Raw genomic sequence first — 20,208 nt, forward strand, 5'->3', positions numbered from 1 at the left:
CAACTGGAATGAAGCTTCAATATACGGATACATGCCCGATGACGAAAGGTCCAGCCCGATATTGGATTGTGTCAATATTCGCGCCAACCCCACGATGGCACGATCTGATTGTTGCTCCGCTACATGCAGCCTTGCTGAGCGAAATTCCGTCCAGATATAGGCCAGACAAAGGACGCCGTTAAGGTCACACCACTCAAGAAGTGCATGGCCGATGGTCATGATCCCACGTGCTTATCAGGTACAGAATTGTATACCGTTACGTCCACCTATGGGCCTCTTTTGTTGGGACGCGATGGTCTGCGGGAGCGACGTGAAGTTTAGAATATAATACTATTGAAGCGACGAATTCTCTCTATTGCCTTGTCGGGGCAGAAGGTCTCAAGGAACAGATCGTTAGCTGGATTTGGAACGTGTCCAGAAGAGCCAGGGCAGGAGACCGTATCATCATTGTCTTAATCGGTCATGGACAGGCTAATACAGTGGATGTTGTTCTCAACCCTCGCACTGGGAGAGAATATCTAACCAAGACTGAAATCTTTGCTTCTGTCTCAACCCAGCAGACCTAGGCAGCCGGCCAGCAGCTTTGTGTCTTGTGAGTATTTCCCTTCCTTATAAGGGATTACAGGAGCTGATATTCAAATAACAGTGGATCGTCGACCCCTGAAGCCATCCTTTTCAATAGGCACTTTTAGAAGCGCAGTCGCTTGTCAAGGGAGATATACTAGTTATCCTGGATTCTTGCTATGCTACCGCCGCAGCCCACAGTCCAGGGACCATAGGATACCTTGTTGCCTTGTCATTTGAATCGCCAGCCAGTGCAGTGATTCAGACAAGCTTTACCCGCAGACTCATTGACCTTCTACAGGGCCTGCTCTCACCAGAGGTGACTGTAGCCCAGACCCACGCGAAGCTTGTGAACCAAACGAATCAACCCGGGAGCAATCCGGACTACGCTCCGGTTGACGTCGCCTGATGACGAATGACACTTATCCTGGGTTAGATCGATGTCACTCAGAAGCAGAGCCAAGGGCTACACTCACCGCGGTACGGGGCACAATCCATTAGCGTTCGAACACAATCGAGTCTGTCAGAGACTGGACGCTCTTCTTCCTGGTGCAGTGCAGGGGGATTCTAGACAAATCGTACAAGAAATGAACCCTTGGAAAAATGAGTCGACGAACTTCCAGACAATGCCATGAACCGGCGTTTGTTGCCTTCTCGCACGACCTGATGCAAAGTGCTACGATTGGGACCGTACAGCGGGACCTCTACTACAAGAGGGTCCTGCTCTGGACACTGGTGAGTTCCGCGTGGAGTACGAACCCTTTCATCGATATTCGTCCTGCGCTCAGGGAACATGGAACATGTACGCCGCCCACTCGCCGTCAACCTCCGGAGCGATGTCATTGTGGCTGGTAAAGTGTTCGTTGACTCGGAATGGACGCTGCAAGCCTGGCAAGGAAAGAAATCAACAGAACGAAAAAAAAATACCCAAGGACGACGAATGACTCGGAATTCACATTTGGCACACATCATGTGCCTCGCTTTGTGATGCAGACCCCAAGGGCACCCATGAAGGTACCATTCGAGGGCAACCTCAAGGACACTTCAAATACAAAACTCGTTCGTCGAACCCATTCTCTGTGAACTACTACAAGCCAAGGCCAAATTACCTCAAACAAGCGCCAATCCTCACCACTACGGCGCAAAGAATTTTCATTAATTTGGAAATCAAGCTTCCACGCGACGAGACCGCCATCCCATCCTCGGCTCCCACCTTTCATCTCACACATTACATATCTCGACATTCATACGCAGAAAAGCGTACCTTTCTATGGAAGAAACGTCGATCTAGGCAACTCTAGTGCGTTTCTGCCTCTGAACCATGGCTGGAAAGGAATATTCATGAGGGTCACTTTATCGCATAACAGCGTTGACCGTCCCAGCATTGATCCATGCGCCCGCACATAATAGAAAAACCAATTCTAGTAGAATGCTGACCGCGTATTTGTCACGAGGAAGGCAGCTACAGTAGAGAACACCCCCACCGCCGCACCGGTGAAAGCGCCGAGCGTAGCGAGCGCGGGAACGCCTGAGCCCTCCAGGAGGCCCCCGGCACAGCCTCCCTCCACCTCCCCAACACCCGCAGCGCAGTCTCCGGCATCTGTGAGGTCTCGCCTAGCTTCCAGAACTCATCCTCTTCTCCGTTGGCCCATGGTACCTCCATCGCGGAGGCAGAAGCGAGCGCTATGACAGCTATGGCTACTTACATGAGCGAGAAAAGGGAAGACGTCGAGGGTTACGTGGTCATATATTAATGAATATTCAAGAGCATAATTCTAAATGAAAGACGCAGAAATTACCCCATTCAATACATGCATGCACATATATTTTTTTTTCTTTCTTTCTTTTTTTTACTGTTTCCCTGTCATACTGTTTTACTATCTTGCTGAGAACTAGAACCGTATTTATGAGTCCACAAAGAGGCTCAGGCCTCAGAGATCATTCACTGCGCAGTTCAGGACGCAAGCGGCCGAAGTGCATGACCTCATGGCTAAAAGAGCCGAGACAGAATGGAAAGTCTCACTGAGAGACTTTACAGGGCCTGAAGCCACATGGCAGGCCACAGAAGAGGCCAAAGCGATATTCGAACGGATCAAGGCGCATAAGGTACAGCAGAGGATATGCAACCAGCACTCAGAAAATCTTGCCGAAAAAGGGAAGCGCTCTCTACGAGCAAGCTTCATGAAGCTATTTATGACAAGTAAGATGGGCCTAGGCACTAAGGATACTGGCGCAGGAAAAAGAGATGGGAAACTCCAAACCGGCTTCCATATGCTTTAAACAAACGGGAATTACTGGCTATTGTCAAATTCGCATGCAAATATGATTACCTCCTACAGAATCCATGCAATCCCGGCTTCTTTCACACAGACAACAGACCACTTATGCACTTCCTTTCTTATGACAACCACGAAGGAATATATGCTTTCTGGGCCATTTCTCTTCATGAACTCCATATATTATTAGAGTATATTCCTGGCACTTGGAACAAGGTGGCTGATGGGTTATCTTGTCACGGATCCTCCGGCCTCGGGTCAGAACACTTCGCCGCTTGCCAATCTGCTGTCACCGGACGAGTTGAATACCTTGCAACGTCTTTTGAACAAGATAAACCCAAACTCCTCTGATCGGAACGCTCCACCTGCTGGAGACTACGATCCCATTCGGGACACTCCATCTCGTCGACCGAGACGTGGTCGAGTCGATAGGATTGGCCTTACGGCGTCCGACGTTCCAGATTCGAGTGCAATGGAAACGTCTTCGTTGGATGAGGATTCGTCTTCGGATTATTTGCCTGAAGCAGATCCTGACTGGACAAGACGTGTTAGTGGAGATACTACAGAGAATTCGCCTCCGCCAACTAACTGCAATATTTCACGATTAATGATATTGAAGACGCTCAGTATTCAGCATATGCCCTTTGAAATTGAGGTGGTGACTTGAATTTCTGACAAAGCAACTACTTGATAGCCATCCAATCGACCGACCATTTAGGGATACGGAGTCAGCTTATAGAATGAGCACACATTCTCGATTTTACCAACCTCGACGCAGACAGGCCAAGTGCGAAAGTCACTTCCCCTCGAGCAGAGGCTTACTCTAAATCCGGTTATCAGGATGACGAACCTCTCAAAGAATGAATGTGGTCTCGTAGGGCTCTCAGACTGGGAAAGAAGGGGTTTTGTAAGCTGGAAAACCGTCTATTGACTACAACACTTGCATGAATGAATAAATCAGCACTATTTACGCGTTTTTTGGGTTATTGTTGAGGATAAAAACACTTTAGTGAGAGAAGATACAAGCTCCAGCAGCTGGTATTAGTCTACAATAGAAATTCCCTAGTAGAACGGAAAGCGTCCAAAGATTGCTTGCCTCGTTCTAGCTATATGTCCCAAGGTTGTTGGCAGTGCAACACTGCTACATGGGGAGCTGGAAGTAGAAGCCATCCTCCAGGAAATAGATAAATAGATGTTCGACTGCATGCAGAGCAGTACACTGTACAAAAAGCACTATCAAGCTCCGTGTGTTCCATCCCTTCCTGTCAATACATACTCAATCCCTTCCAAGAAAGAAAGAAAGAACATGGCATTTCTTCCTTGCTTGGCAGAATAGAATAGCGCCATTACTAATTATAGTTAGTTCTACACAGATCCTAATGCAGTGATGCTGTCTCTCTATTAATGCGGCCCACCACATGGACATATCCTGCAGGCTGCATGTCTATATCAAGGGTTTAAATAATTACGTATAGTCTAGTATTAGTACTGCGAGATAATCGACTCAGGTCGATCGATATCCGCTTTTAATTGAACGGCAGGTAGAGTATATATCCAGACTGCTCGCTGAATTAATAATAATGATTAATATAACAAACATGTTTTAGCGGACTGTATGTATGTTTAATGCCTGCTTAATTAATAACCAATTAATAACCGACCCCCTATTAACAGTTATAACAATTAACCGATTACTTCATTTACCCCCTGGGTAAATAAGTACTTACTTAACTGAGTACCTAGTACGCAGGACACGGAGTAAGCTCGGCGGCGGCTTCGGGAGGTACCAAGAGGTTTATATATTAGGCTCTCGGGGAAAATGATCCCGAACGGAAGGATGAACTCAAATAGATAATCAGAACCTAAAACTTCGAATAGTACCTAGATAAGTAACTATGTACGTATGTACCTTACAGCGGCTGAGGGATAATATATTGTCTTGAATAATGATCGTACCAGCAATAGGACTGGAATAAATAAGCCACAACTCACGAAACTACGGACATGTAAGTATCTACTATAGTCTATACATATTTACAGAGTAGATCGAATAGAGGATAAAAAAAAAACACCGCCAATCAGAAATAATTATCATCGAATTCTACCTATCACCAAAAGATTCACATTCCTTCAAAATCACCACAAACAAGGTATCATCATCATCACCATCACCCCATTCATACACCGTACGTTCATACGTACGTACCCCGTATGCACCCCGTAACAATACACAAGAACTGTGGGGTACCCCATGCGGAGAATAACCTGAACAGGAAATAGGTACGTCCGGTGGACCCTTCCAGGATAGCAAACACTGATTGGATAGAGCGATTATGAGAGTGTTATTATTAGATAAGATAATTTCCCACCAATTAGAATGGCTCGTATTACCTACCTGGGCATGGTGGGAAACCTTCTAATGGAATATTGGTGTGGTCGCGATGCGAGCGACTTTAATGTGTCGTGTAGGTGAAAGGCTGTCAAGGTCGAGCCTGGTCCGAGGAGATAATACTACAAAGCTCATGGACATGTTGATCGATCTACTCTGTACTGTGGAGTGGAGATGCACGACTTCCATCGACTGATTCCTGCATTCATATCGAGTCATTATTCCTGGTACATACATGCACTTCATCACCATTACTTGATAGCCATCGTCTAAGCAGTTTCCGTCTTGACCTCCGTCACGGCCTGTTCGTGATGGGTGGCGGTTGCACCCACGTCCTTGACTTGCAGGTTCTTCTCCCTGGCCTCCTGGATGAGCGCATCCAGCTTGGATTCTCCCTTGCGTGTCTGCCATGCGTAGGGCCCGTTCGGGCTGAACATCTCCTCGATCTCCTCGAGAGTCTTGCCGCAGGTTTCGGGGTATCTACAATACAACCATTAGCAGGATGAACTTACTTAAGAGCCGAGTGTGAGAAACTTACGTTAGGAAAAACTGGATAGCAGCACCGACGCACAGCACGCCATGCACAATGAAAAGCTTCCACGTGATGTTCGCAAAGCCTGGTGGGAGATACAATCCCAAAGCAAAGTTGAACAGCCAGTTTCCAATGGCGGCAATACCCTAGGAACAAATCAGTAAATCAACTAGATCATCAGACACGACAAATACGTACCATGCCCGTGGCACGCGTCTCCAAAGACCACACCTCCGCAGCATACACCCAGCAGACCGGTGCCAGGGTCAGGGCATACACAATAATCAGTAGATACGAGAATGCAATAATCGCGTGCGCTTTGTCTCCCGTCACCTTGATAAGGACGTTGAGGTTGCCGTTCACGCCGCCAGGAACATATTCCCCGGCCGACAGAATTCCAGCGACGATAAAATGGCACGCGCCCATGGCAAGGGCTCCCCAAATCAGCAGGCTACGGCGGCTGGTCTTGTCGATATAGAAGAAGATGACGCTCGTAAAAACGATGAAAAGCGCGTACTGGATTCCAGACGAGACAAGAAGAACGTTGCCAGTTAGACTATATAGATAGTCAGTAACAATTCCCAACATTATCTCGGTCGGGAGCCTTCTTACTTGGCCATTTCGAACACATATACCACGTAGTAGGTCATGATGTTGGCTCCGCTCAGCTGCTGCCAGGCTTGCACGGTAAAGCCGGCCAGCGTCCGGCGCCACATTCCGTTGTACACGAATTTCCGCCATCCCGGCGGCGCTGCACGCTCGGCAGCGAGCACCGTTGTGATTTCCTCCCATTCAGCCACGACCAAGGGATCGTTGACGTCGCCGCCAGCCTGGATCCGAGCCAGGGTCTGGATCGCCTCTTCGGTCCGGTCCACCTTGGCCAGCCAACGGGGAGACCGGGGAAGAAACGGCAGACCCATCATCAGCAGCACGCAAGGAATGTACTGGATTCCCCAGGCAGTGCGGAACGAGGCTGGACCTGGAATAGTAGAGCAACCATAGCCGATGAAGAACATGATCAAGATACCCCATTCGATGGCAAGCTGCTGGATGACGATAATGGAACCACGTTTTTCCTACAGATCCAGTAGGTAATTAGGACCGCTGCCACCCATGACACAACTGGACATCGCCTACCTTCTTACTGATCTCGGCCAGGTACACCGGCACCTGCGACGAGGTGATTCCGACGCACACCCCGTTCAGCACGCGACCAGCAATGAGCGAACCATACCCTCGAGTGCCAGCCTGGATCCCAGTCCCGACGAGCCACCACAGGCATGCAAACATAATGGAGTCGCGACGACCGATCCGGTCTGAAACAGGACCTGCGATAGCCGACCCAACCACGGAGCCCGCCGCCAAAGCAGACCCAATAGCACCCTGGAGCACGCCATGGGGGTTGTTAAAGTAGTCAATGTACTGGTCGGTGCTGACGATGGCGGACATGGACGAGATGTCGAAACCGAAGAGCATGCCACCTATCGTCGCGATAATCGCGAGGAAGTAGGTGTTGTAGATCTTGGGGAACGTCGGTAACTGCATGCTGGGCAGCGGATTGACTGACAAGGCTCATCAAAGGCAAAAACTGTCGCATGCCACAGAACAATGCATCGTGCGGGGACCCCAGCTTCGACTTATATCTGCCCACGATCGCGTTTCCCGCTAGGAGTCTTCCCCGACTGGGGACATCGGGCACTGCTGGAGTTCCATTGCTCCGTACGTTCGTACCGAGTCAGCCAAACCGCGTGCGGGAGTTCGGGTCGGCTGTCGCTGGTCTCGGGAAAATAATGACACGAATAGGTCGACGCGAGCTCGCGATCTGCAGGTTAAAGCCAATCCAGAGGCTCACTGAAGACGATGGCGGCATGGCCCGCAAGGCTTGAATGTTTCTGGTTTTTCCCCGGCGGGGTTGTCTGGAGCTTGGCCAGGATAGCATATTAGTCCGTGTTTAGCGTGTCGTGGAGGTGGGGATGGGGGTGGATGGTGTGGAGAGATGACATCAGCCGAATTTCTCCACTGGTATACGGAGTACGTACTGTATGTGACGACTCGTGGGAATTGACATCCCTAGAGGTGGAGGAAGCTGCATCCCATTCATGAAAAGCGATGCTGAAGTTCCGAAAGATGGCCGGATTGCTTTCTTCGGCTAAATTTAGATCCGTGGGTGCCTGGTCACGGGGACCCTCACATCTACGTGAAGAATGAGATTGGAGTGCAAGTCGTGGTCTACGGGCCTGAAGATCCATCTGACTGTATTTCTGGCGATATCCTGACAATGAACTCGACACAGTAGTACGTGGGTTTCTTTTTTCTTTTTTCTTTTTTCTTTTTTCTTTTTTCTTTTTTCTTTTTTCTTTTTTCTTTTTTCTTTCTATTCTAGTATTTTTTTTTGTTGAGAAGGCGCTGACATATAGTCTCATCTTTTCAGGGACTGCTGCCTCCAGAGAACAAAGACTGACGTGTGCTTCGAATTTTTGAGCAGTTGAAGGTGTATTCCTGAGGCTATCTCTCTTTTTACTCCGGTTTATTTCTCTGCACACGGCTCGCTTCATCAAAGTGATTGACGTCATATCACTGCGTTTCTATTTGATCACTCTCAAACGCCTCTTTCGGCTCGACTGCAACCAATTTCCTCACCGTCGTCTCAAAGTCTTCTGGCTCACGGCCGATGATCTCGCGCAAGAAAGATGTAGTCACGCTGCACTCTCCTCGCCGGATGGCCTCAAACACGGTTGCCCAGCTGCGGGCCAGCGTGCCGGCTCCTCCGCCGTAGTATAGGAAATTCTTGACCTTAGGTTGGTCCAGATATTCATCGACCGACACGGGGCGGATCTGGAGCTTGCGGTTGAGCACCCGACCCAGGATCTCCACCGTCTCCGCTAGCGAGACCGCCCGTGGACCAGACAGCAGGACGGTCTGGTTGAGATACGGGAAGTCGGAAGGATCGCGAACATACCGAACCAGCAGCCGGGCGGTTGCTTCACCGAGCTCGTCCTGTTTTGCCCACGCGATACCAGGCCCCAGGCCGTCGTGTGGAATGGCGATCGTGTCTTTGGGGTCATCGGGGGTAGGTTGGTCCTTGGGGTTGAAGAAACCCGTGTACAGAGGGAACGATTCCGAGTAGACCCCCTCTCGGATGATGGTGTAGGTGAAGGAGGGGTCATGGGCACGGATCTCTGCGAGATACGTTTCAGTTGCCAGGTGAGCGCGCATCACATCTGCGGCGGTTGTGGGCAATCCGTCTCCCGCGAATGCGAGCGAGGTGTAGACGATGTGCAAGACGCCCATTCGGCGGGCAGCATCGATGGCGTCTCGATGGACCTGCATAAGTCAATCATCCAAGATACTGAGATCCCACCTCGAGATAGCAATAAGAAAATTTCAGGGTAAAAGACCTTTATTCGGTGCTCAATCTCGTTACTTGCGTACGATATCAAATTGAGCACATCAACGCCTTCGAAGGCAGGATCTAGCGACGTTCTGTCGTTGTAATCTGCCCTTCGAACAATTGCCCCTTGGTCCTTTTCCCTGGCCAGCTTTTCCGGGTAGCGTGCACAGAGGGTGAGCTGGGATGGCGTGATGACTTTCATGAGGTGTCTGACAATGCTGCTCCCTAGCCCGCCGGAGACTGGAAACACTCCGATATTTAGGACGCGCATGGTGAGGTTAGAAATCGATTGGTCACAGTCCTTTTTTTTTTTGCAACTAATGGCCTGCCGAAATGTGTTATGGATTTGACTGGCGTCGTAGGAGTTAGTTGTGTAGACCGACCGGGAGTGTTCCCCGATACTAAGGTTTTTACTAACTTGCTGGTCGCGGTAGCTCGGACGCGAAAGTTAACAGACCAGAGGTTTATGTCACACTGTCATCAGGATGTCATCTGCGGAGAAGGGTAAATGAAACTCCAAAGGTTCCTGAATACCGAGGCATCTGACGGGCCGAGATAAACTTTTCCCCGTTCAAGTTTCCTGGAGTAAAGATGTAGCTTCGAAGTTTTTATCTCCTGGTACTCCACGGATAGTTGCTTGGATAGCTATTCAGAGAAAGAACAGAGCTGGGTATGTATCCTCTAGCCAATTTACAGGAGGCGTATTCAGATAATCCGGAGGTACTATATTCCAATATCCTCAGCTCAAGACGGCGAACAGCTCTCTTTAACGGAATCCGAGTCCTCGACCGGGGCGAAACTCAGTTATGAGATTTTTTTTTTCGCTAATTAGGAGACATCCCACAACAAAGGTTTCTCTCCACGTTTGGCGCGCCAGTAGTTGGTAGATTCGAGCAGCTCCGGACAGCCTCTGATGGTCCAACCCCATTCCTGGAGGAACGACTTGGTGATTTCCCACCCTCGAGGATCCCAGGGCTCTCCCCAGACAATTAAGTAGATTTTGTCACTGGACTCGCAGGTAAACTCCATCAAATCTGCGCACAGTTTTCCGTCATCAAACGAGTCAGCGGCGCGAATGAGATTGTCTCTCATCCTCGCAATGGGGATCGCGTCAAACCAAGGATGATGCGGGATGGATAGCTGCAACGCAGTCGGGCGTAGGCTGGGCGGAAGTGAGGACTCGGGATAGGTGAGGACTCCCTTGTTAAATGGAGATAGGGAATCATCCAGCCTCACATCGTCATCTGTCAGTCTTAGGAAGATTGTGTTGTGTATATACGCCCGTAAGGCATTGAAGCGTACCAGGTGGAGGAGGAGATCTGCCTGAGGTGAGCCCAGAATGTAGTGCATGTAGGCCCGTTCCTCAAAGTCATTCATCATCTTGCTTCTTTCTTCAGCTGGTAATCTGCAGATTGCCGTCTTATTTCCATGACCGGGTTGGGGACTTAGCATAAGGGGGGAAGTGTGGGAAGACAGAGACGCGGTTTCATAGCAAGATGGGACCGACTCTGAGCGGGACTCTTGCCCTAGAAAAAAGCAGGTCGTTAGATGCAGCTCTTGGACTGCAAATAGAAGCTTCTTACAGAACTGAGCTGCTGCGCCATGCAAGATCTTCTCAGCCCGTCGTCGTCTCCCTATCAGAGATAAATCATGTTAGCCAGGTAGACGTCGTGAATCGCCAATTTTTTTTTCCCAGTTCATGCAGTTTGCGATGGAAGGCATCAAAGTCTGGATAGGATAATGAAGTCTACTCACTGTAGGCTCTCTGATTCAATCGATTCTGTCGTCGTCTCCTCTCTGCCCGGTCAGAACGACCCGTCCAGTCATCGTCCGGATCGCGAGCGCGCATTTGCGGAGACATGCGCAGCAATGGAATTGCCGGCGTCATTATCTCCCCTAGGGCCTGGGCTTTTGCAAGCTCGGTCTGTTCGCTACTATCCATTGATATGGTAGAGAGAAGACGTCGAGTCTCCGGCATAAAGATCGAGGGAAACGGCTGTCTTCGATCTTGCTTGCCGGAGATAAACGATCTGGTGAGATCGCCGTCGTTCCTTCCCGATCGGAGATGGCTCGTTTAACTCCGCAAGCTCCGTGCCCGTGCTTCGGGCCCATGAGAGACAACATTAGGACCTATCAGTATTGTTCGCGCTCCATCTCAGCCAAGATCCCCATATCTAGAGCAGGATATCAACATACCGGAGCCGTAGAACACTTTTCATACTCGTCTTGATCAAACGAACGTCCATTGCCTCCACAATGGGCGCCAACTCCCCATACAGGAGGCTTTGGTTGTCACCCTTGACTTTGTGGCAGGTGACCAGGATGAGATGAGGCATCTTTGCGGCCTCCCACTCCATCATTTGAACTGTCTCGTAATTGTCGCCATCGAGACCTTCCTGGTCACGCAAAAGAGGGTGTACATCATCATCGTTCCCCAGCCCACTAAGAACCTGTTAGTGCCTTCACAAACGGTTTATGGGGGTAGGGGGTTTGATTTTACAACGAAATCCTATGCCAACTGGTGAGATCTACGAGCGTCCACTCGTTCTTAGGCATGTTCTGCCTTGGGACCTTGTAAATCTGGACCTTGAGGTAGCGCCATATCTCTCGTGTGCAGTGATAGGGCTGCAGACCTATCCGTTGTGGCAGTGGAAGCCTGCTGGGGAACCTTGCGGCCTCTGCATCAAAGTCTTTGTAATTGAGCAGGTGCGGAGTATCTCTAAGTACAAGCTGTAATTCGTCATCGTCGACAGGATATTCGTTCAATGTCGATTCCGACATCGGTTCAAAGTACCGTGGGGCGAATGCTGGGGTTTGCCTTCTTATCCATTGGAAATGCCCGGCGTCTGATCCCAAGATGGATCAGGTCCTCGTCAGCGAAGCTTTTGCCTTTATCTTGACGAAGTCTGTCCCATATCCCCTGTATCGCGTCTTGCGCCGATGCGTGAGATCTTTGGGGAAGACCCCTTGGTGGCATTTTGATGGAAAAAGTTGAAAGACTTCAGACTGCTTGCTCTCGAGGGACAACAGCACAAAAGACAGATTGCAGCGATGAGAAAAACGGAGGAGGAGTGGGAGTGAAGCGAAGGTTCCCTATCATATCCTGTCCGTGCGCTGCCGGCCAAATTGCGACGAGGGTGTCGACCGTCACCCTAACCATGGTTACACTTGCCAAGGGAGCACCAGAGGACCATCAGCTCAAACCCTCAAGGAGAGTTACGTTTACTGCGACATCCGGCCCGCGGACTCGTTCCCAGGACGTCTTTCCAGCAAGCCAGCGAGGCTTGAACCCCGAAGAAGAGACCGTGAATGCGGCTACTATGAGCTTCCTTCAGGCGTTGACACTAAAAACGCCCGGCAACGACAGCCGGTGGCTGATGAGACGTCTCGCCCTTAAAGCCAGGTTTAGATCGGGCTCCTATGAAGCCCGCACCGATGGCTATCTTCAGTCCAAGCGGGGAAACCAGAAGTTGCAGGCTATTGTCGAAGTTAAGGCAAAAAAGCGGGGGAAGGTTGTTCCAGAGATCCAAATGCAGGAATCGGCTCAGATGGTCGCCTAGATTCTGGACGACAACAACAGGCCCGATATGACACTTCCAGGCCGGTGTGTTGTCTATTGACCCTGCTCCATTGCACTGTTTTGTAGTTGATGCTAATCTAAGCAGCCACCTACTGGTGTCACAGGACCAAGACGAAATTTACCTGACGTTCGCGTCATACGACCAGTCAGTCGTACTTGAACTATCTGAAGACTGGGGCGCGAACTCGCAGCTTCCTCAGAATGGAGTCATATGGCCACTGGAACGTAAGTAACCATCGGCACATGCGTCATGTGTCCGAGATCATCCTAGCCCTTGTGTTGCGGGCGAGTGATGGTAGATAAGCACGCATGGGAATTGGTCTTCTTCTCCCTTTTCATTTCCATTTCAAATTTGTCAGCGCTAGATCATAGCAATCTTGCCCGGGAAGGAGCTGGAAACATAAAAAAAAAACGTCTCTCGTTCCTGTTAACTAGGATTAGTGATAGTCAAAAGTGATCATTTTTATCGCCTGCATTGACAAGATTTCCGTGGTGGAATTTCGATTCCATTTTCTGGTCTTTTCCCCCATCGCTTTGTTTCTTTGTCATGAGAAGGCTATCGACTTTAGGCAGACGATAGAAGCAGAGGAATAAGAATCATATCTACTACAGATTATCGCACACATGAAACGTTGATGAGATTGAAGCCTTGTTGTAGTATGGATATCATGCCCTGCTTTAGGTGATGCCTACATGGCAATCCTCTATTCCTTGTCAATCCGAACGATTTTCACACTGGGCTCTACCTTGACACCCAATTCGGCCGTTGAGTCTGGTTCGACTTTGATTCTCTGCAGCACCTCGTGGGTCTGATTAGGATTCACCACTTCGATCACTCTCTCCTTGCTGATACTGCCGTTGACGAGCAACTCTAGCCCCTCTATGGCATCGTCCTGCGGAGTCTGGAGTTTTGGATTCACCGCCGTCACTGACCCTGGACGCACCAGGATCGGCAGCGTATCAAACCCGTGAGTCTCGGTATACCACTGACCAGGTTCGTATGTGTGCTCGTGATCGAACCACGAGATCCATTTGCCGTTGTTGTCGTCTTCGCTGCGCGGAACGTAAAATGTCACCGTTCCTTCTTCTGAAAACACCGGCGCCACGAGCAAGTTGCTTCCGAACATGTACTGCGTGTCAATGGTGTACGTGTTCAGGTCATCCGGAAACTCCAAGAACATAGGTCGCATCAAAGGGGTTCCGTCCCGGTGACCAACAAGGGCCTCCTGGAGGAGATATGGGGTCAGCAGAATCTTCCGCTTGACGCAGTCCCGGAGAACGTCACTGCAGTCCTCGCCGTAGATCCACGGCACCCGGTACGAAGACGAGCCGTGCAGTCGAGAGTGGGATGATAGCAGGCCAAACTGCACCCAGCGTTTGTACAGCGCTGGAGGCGGTGTTCCTTCGAATCCGCCAATGTCTGACGCCCAGAAGATATACCCCGACAGCATCAGACTGAGACCACCACGCAGGGATTCCGCCATGGCCTCAAAGGTGCTTTCGCAATCCCCACCCCAGTGGACGGGGAAGGCCTGGCCCCCTGGTGCCGTGCTACGGGCGAAGAGAAGACCCTTCGATTTGCCTACCTGGCTGGTCATCGCTTCATAGACAACCTTGTTGTACAGCAAAGCATAGTAGTTGTGCATCCGGACCGGGTCGGAGCCGTCGTAATACTGCACGTTTCGAAAAGGAATGCGCTCCGCAAAATCGGTCTTGAACGTGTCGACGCCCATATCCATGAGCCGCTGGAGATGGCCTGTATACCATTCGACTGCTCGAGGATTGGTGAAGTCGACAATGGCCATTCCTGCCTGCCAGAAATCCCATTGCCAGACGGAGCCGTTGGTGCGCTGCGAGGTAGTCAGATCCACGGTTCTTCTTCAGAGATAAAAACTGTCGAAGCAACTACCTTGATAAAATAGCCATTTTCCTTCCCCTGCTTGAACAGGGGCGACGCCTGGCCAACATAAGGATTGATCCAGACACTGATTTTCAATCCTCGCTCCTTGAGACGCCGCAGATATCCCGCCGCATCTGGGAACATATCGGAATCAAAGTCAAAGTCGCACCACTGGTAGGACTTCATCCAGAAGCAGTCAAAATGGAAGACGCCCAGAGGAATGTTTCGGTCTCGAAAGCCATCCAGGAATCCGGTCACGGTGTTCTCATCGTAGTTGGTAGTGAAACCTGCGCCTGTCAGATGAATATCACTAGATGGGTCTTCTGCTCGCTTACTAGTTGTGAGCCACAGGTTATAGCTCCATGAGGGCACCAAACTAGGCGTGCCCGTCAAGGCCGTATACCGCTTCAGCACCTGCTTCGGTGTGCCACCATAGATAACAAAATACTCCAACTCCTGCCCGGGGACAGAGATATTGACTCGCGTGGTCCGCTCAGACTGCAGCTCCAGGCTGACCTTTCCAGAGTGATTGATGAACACGCCATAGCCCTTAGAGCTGAGGTAGAAGGGGATGTTCTTGTACGCGAGTTCAGACGACGTACCGCCATCCTCGTTCCAGATGTCTACGGTTTGGCCGTTCTTGACAAACGGTCCGAATCGCTCTCCAAGGCCGTACAACTTTTCTCCCACGCCCAGGTCCAGGGCTGCCAGCATGTAGCCCTCGTGCTCGATGAACAGACCGTCTTGCCATCGCGTCTTCTCGGTGGTGTGATCGCTTACATACCCAATTGATCGGAAAGAGTGGCCGGTTAGTTTTCCCTGCGAGCCGGAATAAACGAAGCCAAGCTCGTTACGGACTGTCTTGACAGCAAGATTCAGGGGTCCACTGTCGTAGCTGAGTTTCTCGCCCTTGATGTGGTTAATCTTCGCATGGCCTGTGGTGGAGTTGAGACGATAATGCGGTCCCTTGTCGACTTCGCCGTCCCTAAACACCATTAGCAACTCCTGTCGCACGAATGTCAATGATCATCCTATGAGAGGATTCTGTCCTTACCAATGAACTAACTTAACCCCGATGACACCCTCAAGAGGAGAAGTTACCCGCGCAGATATCGTCGCTACGATTGAGATTAGTCTTTATACCGCAGAAAGGAAGACCACAGCTGCATATTTCCGGTACCCGAATTGAGAGTATCTCCACGATGTCGCTGAAGCTTGTTCAGCAGAAGGTTGACAGTCTCATCGTCAATGCTCAGCCGCTCGACATTGCTCATCCAGTCTATCCGAACGCCTTCCTAGGTCGATGTCAGCATTAATGAATCGACCGCAAATCAGTTACCAGGACAAGTCAATCCCACCCGGAGGCGCCACATGCCCTCTGTGAACTTCATCTTTAGTATATTCGCATGCACTTCGCCAGGATCTATGGAAGGGCGAGCTCCCACGGGGACAGCACACTAGTGTCGATGCATAACAGAATTGAATTAAATTTCAAGTCTTGTCAGAATTCTCAGATCTATTTTAAAGCAGAGCTGTCGAATGAACGCTCACATGCTGCTGCATTCTCATTCAGCAACTATTATCGCTAGTTGTCATGGAGCCGACACTCCGCAGTGGGACGATTATCTACCCCGCGTATTATTCCGCCAATCTCGTTGCAATAAGTATATCGACTAGAGAGCGTTTTCTTATCAACTGGAGCTATCAATATTTCTTTATTTAGTAGAAGCCTGGGAGTCTATACACGCAGTTGCAGACCATAATGGTGGAGGGGCATCCTTGGAGCGTCTCCAGCTAATCGCGAGGCAACCTTCAGAAAATATCCATTCAGCCATTAGGCCAAATATCATTACTTAAGGTCGCATCATCTTTCTAAATTTGTGTTACGGAACGCATGCACATCCATCCATGGAATGCCTTCCCCGCATGCTGGATGCACGTGAGCGGAGGGTGGCCTCCGTCTTTCGTCTCTTTCGGAGCAGCATCCCGACACGACGTGGAGTTGGCCAGATATGAAATTCGACCTTTATATCAATTCAATGTCTGTTGTTCAGCTGGAATATGTTGTTATGTGAATGAATCACTGAGGATATTCGGTATATAATCGACTATCCAGGACATGGTCGAATCTGTTTGAGATTGTCTCTACCCATTCTCGCAGCTCTGTTCGACAAGCCAACAGACCAAATCTGCCAGTACATATTCTCAGGCTGCTCTATAAAAGTCCAGTCCGCTGAAAGCATTCACAATACGAGCCGTCAGTCGACGCAGCATGAGTGGCAAGAGCAACACCCATGTGGTCATCCCACTAAAGGCCAACTGGCACTTCAAAGAAGCAGAGGATGACACCTGGCTACCGGTCTCTCAGTTCCCGACGAACGTGCACCTAGATCTGCTGCACCATAAGAAAATCCCGGACCCGTTCTGGGCCCAGAACGAGTCCGCGGTGCAATGGGTTGGGGAGAAGGTGTGGCTCTACCGCACGAAATTCGACGGGCCTGCCAGCATTCCTGAAAAGCACAAGGTTGTCCTTTCCTTTGAGGGACTGGATACTTTTGCGACTGTCGTGCTCAATGGCGCTGAAATATTGAAATCGGATAATATGTTCATTCCGCGACGCGTGGCTGTCACGGATAATATCATCGTGGGAGGAAAGAATACGCTCGAGATCACCTTCGACAGCGCGTGGATTGCGGGGAAGAAACTCCAGGAGCAGTTCACTGATCACAAATGGGGGTGCTGGAATGGCGACTCCAGTCGACTTGTGGTACGCAAGGCGCAGTACCATTATGTATGTTAACCCTAGCTGTTGTATGTTTTCTATCATGCATCGCTAACACTGTAATTTCTCTCTTCTAGGGATGGGACTGGGGTCCAACTTTGCTGACTGCAGGACCGTGGAGACCTGTCTACCTGGAGATATACAGCTCCCGTATCGAGGATCTGTATTTCACAACGCAAGTCGCGGACACGCTTGACTCGGCGCAGATTGTGGCCAAGGCAGACATTGAGGGGACTGGTTCTTCAGTCACTTTCGAGCTATCGTTAGACAGTGAAGTCGTGAAGACAGGGACAGCCAAAGTAGTTGACCAACATGCGGAGACGGTACTACGCGTTGAAAAGCCACAGTTGTGGTATCCAGCGACATACGGCAAGCAGCCGTTGTACCAACTCAAGGCAACTCTCCATCAAGACGGTGTGGAACTCGATACCGTGTCCAAAAGATTGGGCATTCGCAAAGCAGTCCTCGTACAGCGCGATCTGAAAGACGCCCCCGGAACTAGTTTCTTCTTTGAGATCAACAACATACCTGTGTTTTGTGGAGGATCGAACTGGATCCCCGCAGACAGCTTCATTCCCCGCATCACTGCAGAACGATACCGTTCCTGGCTGAAGCTGGTTCGCGATGGGAATGAAATCATGGTTCGGTACGTGTAGATCTAAACTAATCTGATGTAGAAGGGAGAGAAACTGACATAACATCAGCGTCTGGGGAGGCGGCATATACGAAGAAGACGCATTCTACGACGCGGCAGACGAGCTCGGCATTCTGATATGGCAGGACTTCATGTTCGCGTGCGGCAACTACCCGGCAAGGATCCCAGCATTCCGCGAGTCTGTGCGGGAGGAAGCAATTGCCAACGTCAAGCGCCTCCGCCACCATCCCTCGATCGTCATCTACGCGGGTAACAACGAGGACTACCAGTACCAGGAATCGGAGCATCTGGAATACGACCCGGGCAACCAGGACGCGGACAGTTGGTTGAAAACGGACTTTCCGGCGCGATATATCTACGAGAAGATCCTGGTGGACGTCACCAAGGAGCTGGTGCCAGACACGTACTATCATTTTGGCAGCCCGTACGGCGGGAAGGACACGACGGATGCGACGGTGGGCGATATCCATCAGTGGAATGGTAGTCCACCCTTCAATGCCTATGCATAGCAGCTGCTAACTTGACAACTAGTCTGGCACGGCAGGCAGGAGCGGTATCAAGACTTCCACAAGCTGTCCGGACGGTTCGTGTCGGAATTCGGCATGGAGGCGTTTCCAGACGAGAAGACGATCGACTCATTTGTCGGGCAAGGGACAGAGCGATATGCCTTGTCGAAGACAATGGACTTTCACAATAAGGCAACTGGTCATGAGAAGAGATTGGCGGGGTAAGTCGAGAGACTGTTCCTCACGATATGCGTACTAATTTATGAGATGATTCTAGGTATTTGGCAGAAAACTTTGACTTCAGCACCCGGCCTCTGAAGCAATACATCTACATGACACAGCTGATGCAGGCGGAGTGTCTGAGCGCGGCGTATCGGTTTTGGCGAAGGAACTGGAAGGGGCCTGGACGGGAGTATACGTCTGGGGCTCTGGTATGGCAGATCAACGACTGCTGGCCGGCAATTTCATGGTATCTCTCTCCAACCTTTCCCTTCCAGTCCTAGAAAGAATTAATGTTCCGCTAACTTCTACAGGGCAATAATCGACTACAACCTCCGCCCCAAACTCGCCTACCACGCAGTAAAACAAAACCTCGCCCCAATCACAGTCGACATGAAACGCGAAGTCCACACGCACCCACAAGACAAATACACCAGAGTGTACATCTCGCACGAACACCAGGTGTACGTCTGGGCGTCGAACTTCTTGTTACAGAAAATCGACAATGCGACGCTGCACGTCAAGGCGTTTGACGTCGTTGATGGAGCTAAGATCTACGATAAGGATCACGGACGGGTCACGCTCGAGGCAAACCAGAGTACGGAGTTGGGACACTTTCCCCTGCCGATGGGCAGCAAGGTCGACCATGATCCGAATAGGGTGGTTGTGGTGGCGTATCTGCTCGATGAGGATGGGAAGAAGCAGCTTGCGAGATTCGTCTCGTGGCCGGATGTGCTGAAGTAAGACATATATATGTCACGCAACGCTCTACCTCCTGTTCTTCCTACTAACGAAGCTAGGTACGTCCAATTCCAAAAACCAAAACAGCTCCAAGTCAGAGTCTCCGAAAACACCGTCTCTGTCAGTGCCGACGTGCCCGTCAAGGGCGCCACGCTGGAAAAAGAAGGCGTCGAATTCGAGGATAATCTCTTTGACCTTGTGCCTGAGGAGACGCTCAGCATCAAGGCAAGAGGAGGGCTGCAGCCGAATGATCAGGTGGGCGTGCACTATTACCTTCCGGATAGGGTAGTTGAGTAGGTTACCATACCGGACTAGGGGGGGGTTTTGAAAAAATTGTCAATTAACGGTTAGTTGACGGTTTCTCGAAAATTTGACGTAAACCTAACCATTCCTAAGATATTAACATTTAGTAAAAATTGACGCTATTTAAAAATAACACAATTTCGTATTTTCACTAACATTATCCTTTTTTTTTACTAACAACTATTATTTATACCTTTTTTTCTAAGGCTAGATTTAAACTATAAACTTACTACAATTACTATACAAAGGAAGGAGACTTTTTGGCATTTCTATAGTAAAGACTATTTAATCTAACTACTACACTATAAACCCCCCTGATCCGGTACGGTAGTAGACATATACCTTCTCACAGAAGTGGTAGGCATTTGTT

General features: G+C 50.1%; 8 protein-coding genes across 8 annotated transcripts; 3 read left to right on the forward strand and 5 right to left on the reverse strand.

Annotated features, from left to right (window-relative positions):
- Positions 1 to 2,550: 2,550 nt before the first annotated feature.
- Positions 2,551 to 3,507, forward strand: T310_2096 (uncharacterized protein; the record flags this gene model as incomplete). The annotated part of the gene is made up of 2 exons (XM_013475023.1): positions 2,551 to 2,670; positions 3,031 to 3,507. 2 exons carry the CDS (start codon positions 2,551 to 2,553, stop codon positions 3,505 to 3,507), a joined length of 597 nt encoding a protein of 198 aa, XP_013330477.1.
- Positions 3,508 to 4,478: 971 nt separating this feature from the next.
- On the reverse strand, positions 4,479 to 5,243 carry T310_2097 (uncharacterized protein; the record flags this gene model as incomplete). Its single annotated transcript, XM_013475024.1, has 5 exons — positions 4,479 to 4,504; positions 4,568 to 4,702; positions 4,755 to 4,836; positions 5,043 to 5,154; positions 5,236 to 5,243. The coding sequence occupies 5 exons, from the start codon at positions 5,241 to 5,243 to the stop codon at positions 4,479 to 4,481; spliced, it is 363 nt and encodes a 120-aa protein (XP_013330478.1).
- A 255-nt stretch (positions 5,244 to 5,498) lies between these two features.
- T310_2098 (Sugar transporter) lies at positions 5,499 to 7,306 on the reverse strand (the record flags this gene model as incomplete). Its single annotated transcript, XM_013475025.1, has 5 exons — positions 5,499 to 5,709; positions 5,768 to 5,907; positions 5,960 to 6,317; positions 6,374 to 6,837; positions 6,899 to 7,306. The coding sequence occupies 5 exons, from the start codon at positions 7,304 to 7,306 to the stop codon at positions 5,499 to 5,501; spliced, it is 1,581 nt and encodes a 526-aa protein (XP_013330479.1).
- A 1,029-nt stretch (positions 7,307 to 8,335) lies between these two features.
- T310_2099 (uncharacterized protein) lies at positions 8,336 to 9,423 on the reverse strand (the record flags this gene model as incomplete). Its single annotated transcript, XM_013475026.1, has 2 exons — positions 8,336 to 9,085; positions 9,160 to 9,423. The coding sequence occupies 2 exons, from the start codon at positions 9,421 to 9,423 to the stop codon at positions 8,336 to 8,338; spliced, it is 1,014 nt and encodes a 337-aa protein (XP_013330480.1).
- Positions 9,424 to 9,980: 557 nt separating this feature from the next.
- On the reverse strand, positions 9,981 to 11,933 carry T310_2100 (Uncharacterized protein; the record flags this gene model as incomplete). Its single annotated transcript, XM_013475027.1, has 4 exons — positions 9,981 to 10,678; positions 10,908 to 11,182; positions 11,349 to 11,594; positions 11,653 to 11,933. The coding sequence occupies 4 exons, from the start codon at positions 11,931 to 11,933 to the stop codon at positions 9,981 to 9,983; spliced, it is 1,500 nt and encodes a 499-aa protein (XP_013330481.1).
- Positions 11,934 to 12,310: 377 nt separating this feature from the next.
- On the forward strand, positions 12,311 to 13,136 carry T310_2101 (uncharacterized protein; the record flags this gene model as incomplete). The annotated part of the gene is made up of 4 exons (XM_013475028.1): positions 12,311 to 12,664; positions 12,733 to 12,756; positions 12,837 to 12,957; positions 13,105 to 13,136. The coding sequence occupies 4 exons, from the start codon at positions 12,311 to 12,313 to the stop codon at positions 13,134 to 13,136; spliced, it is 531 nt and encodes a 176-aa protein (XP_013330482.1).
- A 300-nt stretch (positions 13,137 to 13,436) lies between these two features.
- T310_2102 (Alpha-glucosidase) lies at positions 13,437 to 16,023 on the reverse strand (the record flags this gene model as incomplete). The annotated part of the gene is made up of 6 exons (XM_013475029.1): positions 13,437 to 14,582; positions 14,642 to 14,919; positions 14,968 to 15,617; positions 15,687 to 15,750; positions 15,813 to 15,927; positions 15,991 to 16,023. 6 exons carry the CDS (start codon positions 16,021 to 16,023, stop codon positions 13,437 to 13,439), a joined length of 2,286 nt encoding a protein of 761 aa, XP_013330483.1.
- Positions 16,024 to 16,904: 881 nt separating this feature from the next.
- Positions 16,905 to 19,832, forward strand: T310_2103 (beta-mannosidase; the record flags this gene model as incomplete). Its single annotated transcript, XM_013475030.1, has 7 exons — positions 16,905 to 17,423; positions 17,492 to 18,060; positions 18,119 to 18,549; positions 18,601 to 18,796; positions 18,853 to 19,044; positions 19,109 to 19,534; positions 19,595 to 19,832. 7 exons carry the CDS (start codon positions 16,905 to 16,907, stop codon positions 19,830 to 19,832), a joined length of 2,571 nt encoding a protein of 856 aa, XP_013330484.1.
- Between the last annotated feature and the right edge of the window lie 376 nt (positions 19,833 to 20,208).

The sequence above is a fragment of the Rasamsonia emersonii genome (genome assembly GCF_000968595.1).
Source record: "Rasamsonia emersonii CBS 393.64 chromosome Unknown ctg1118621760014, whole genome shotgun sequence".
NCBI lineage: Eukaryota > Fungi > Ascomycota > Eurotiomycetes > Eurotiales > Trichocomaceae > Rasamsonia > Rasamsonia emersonii.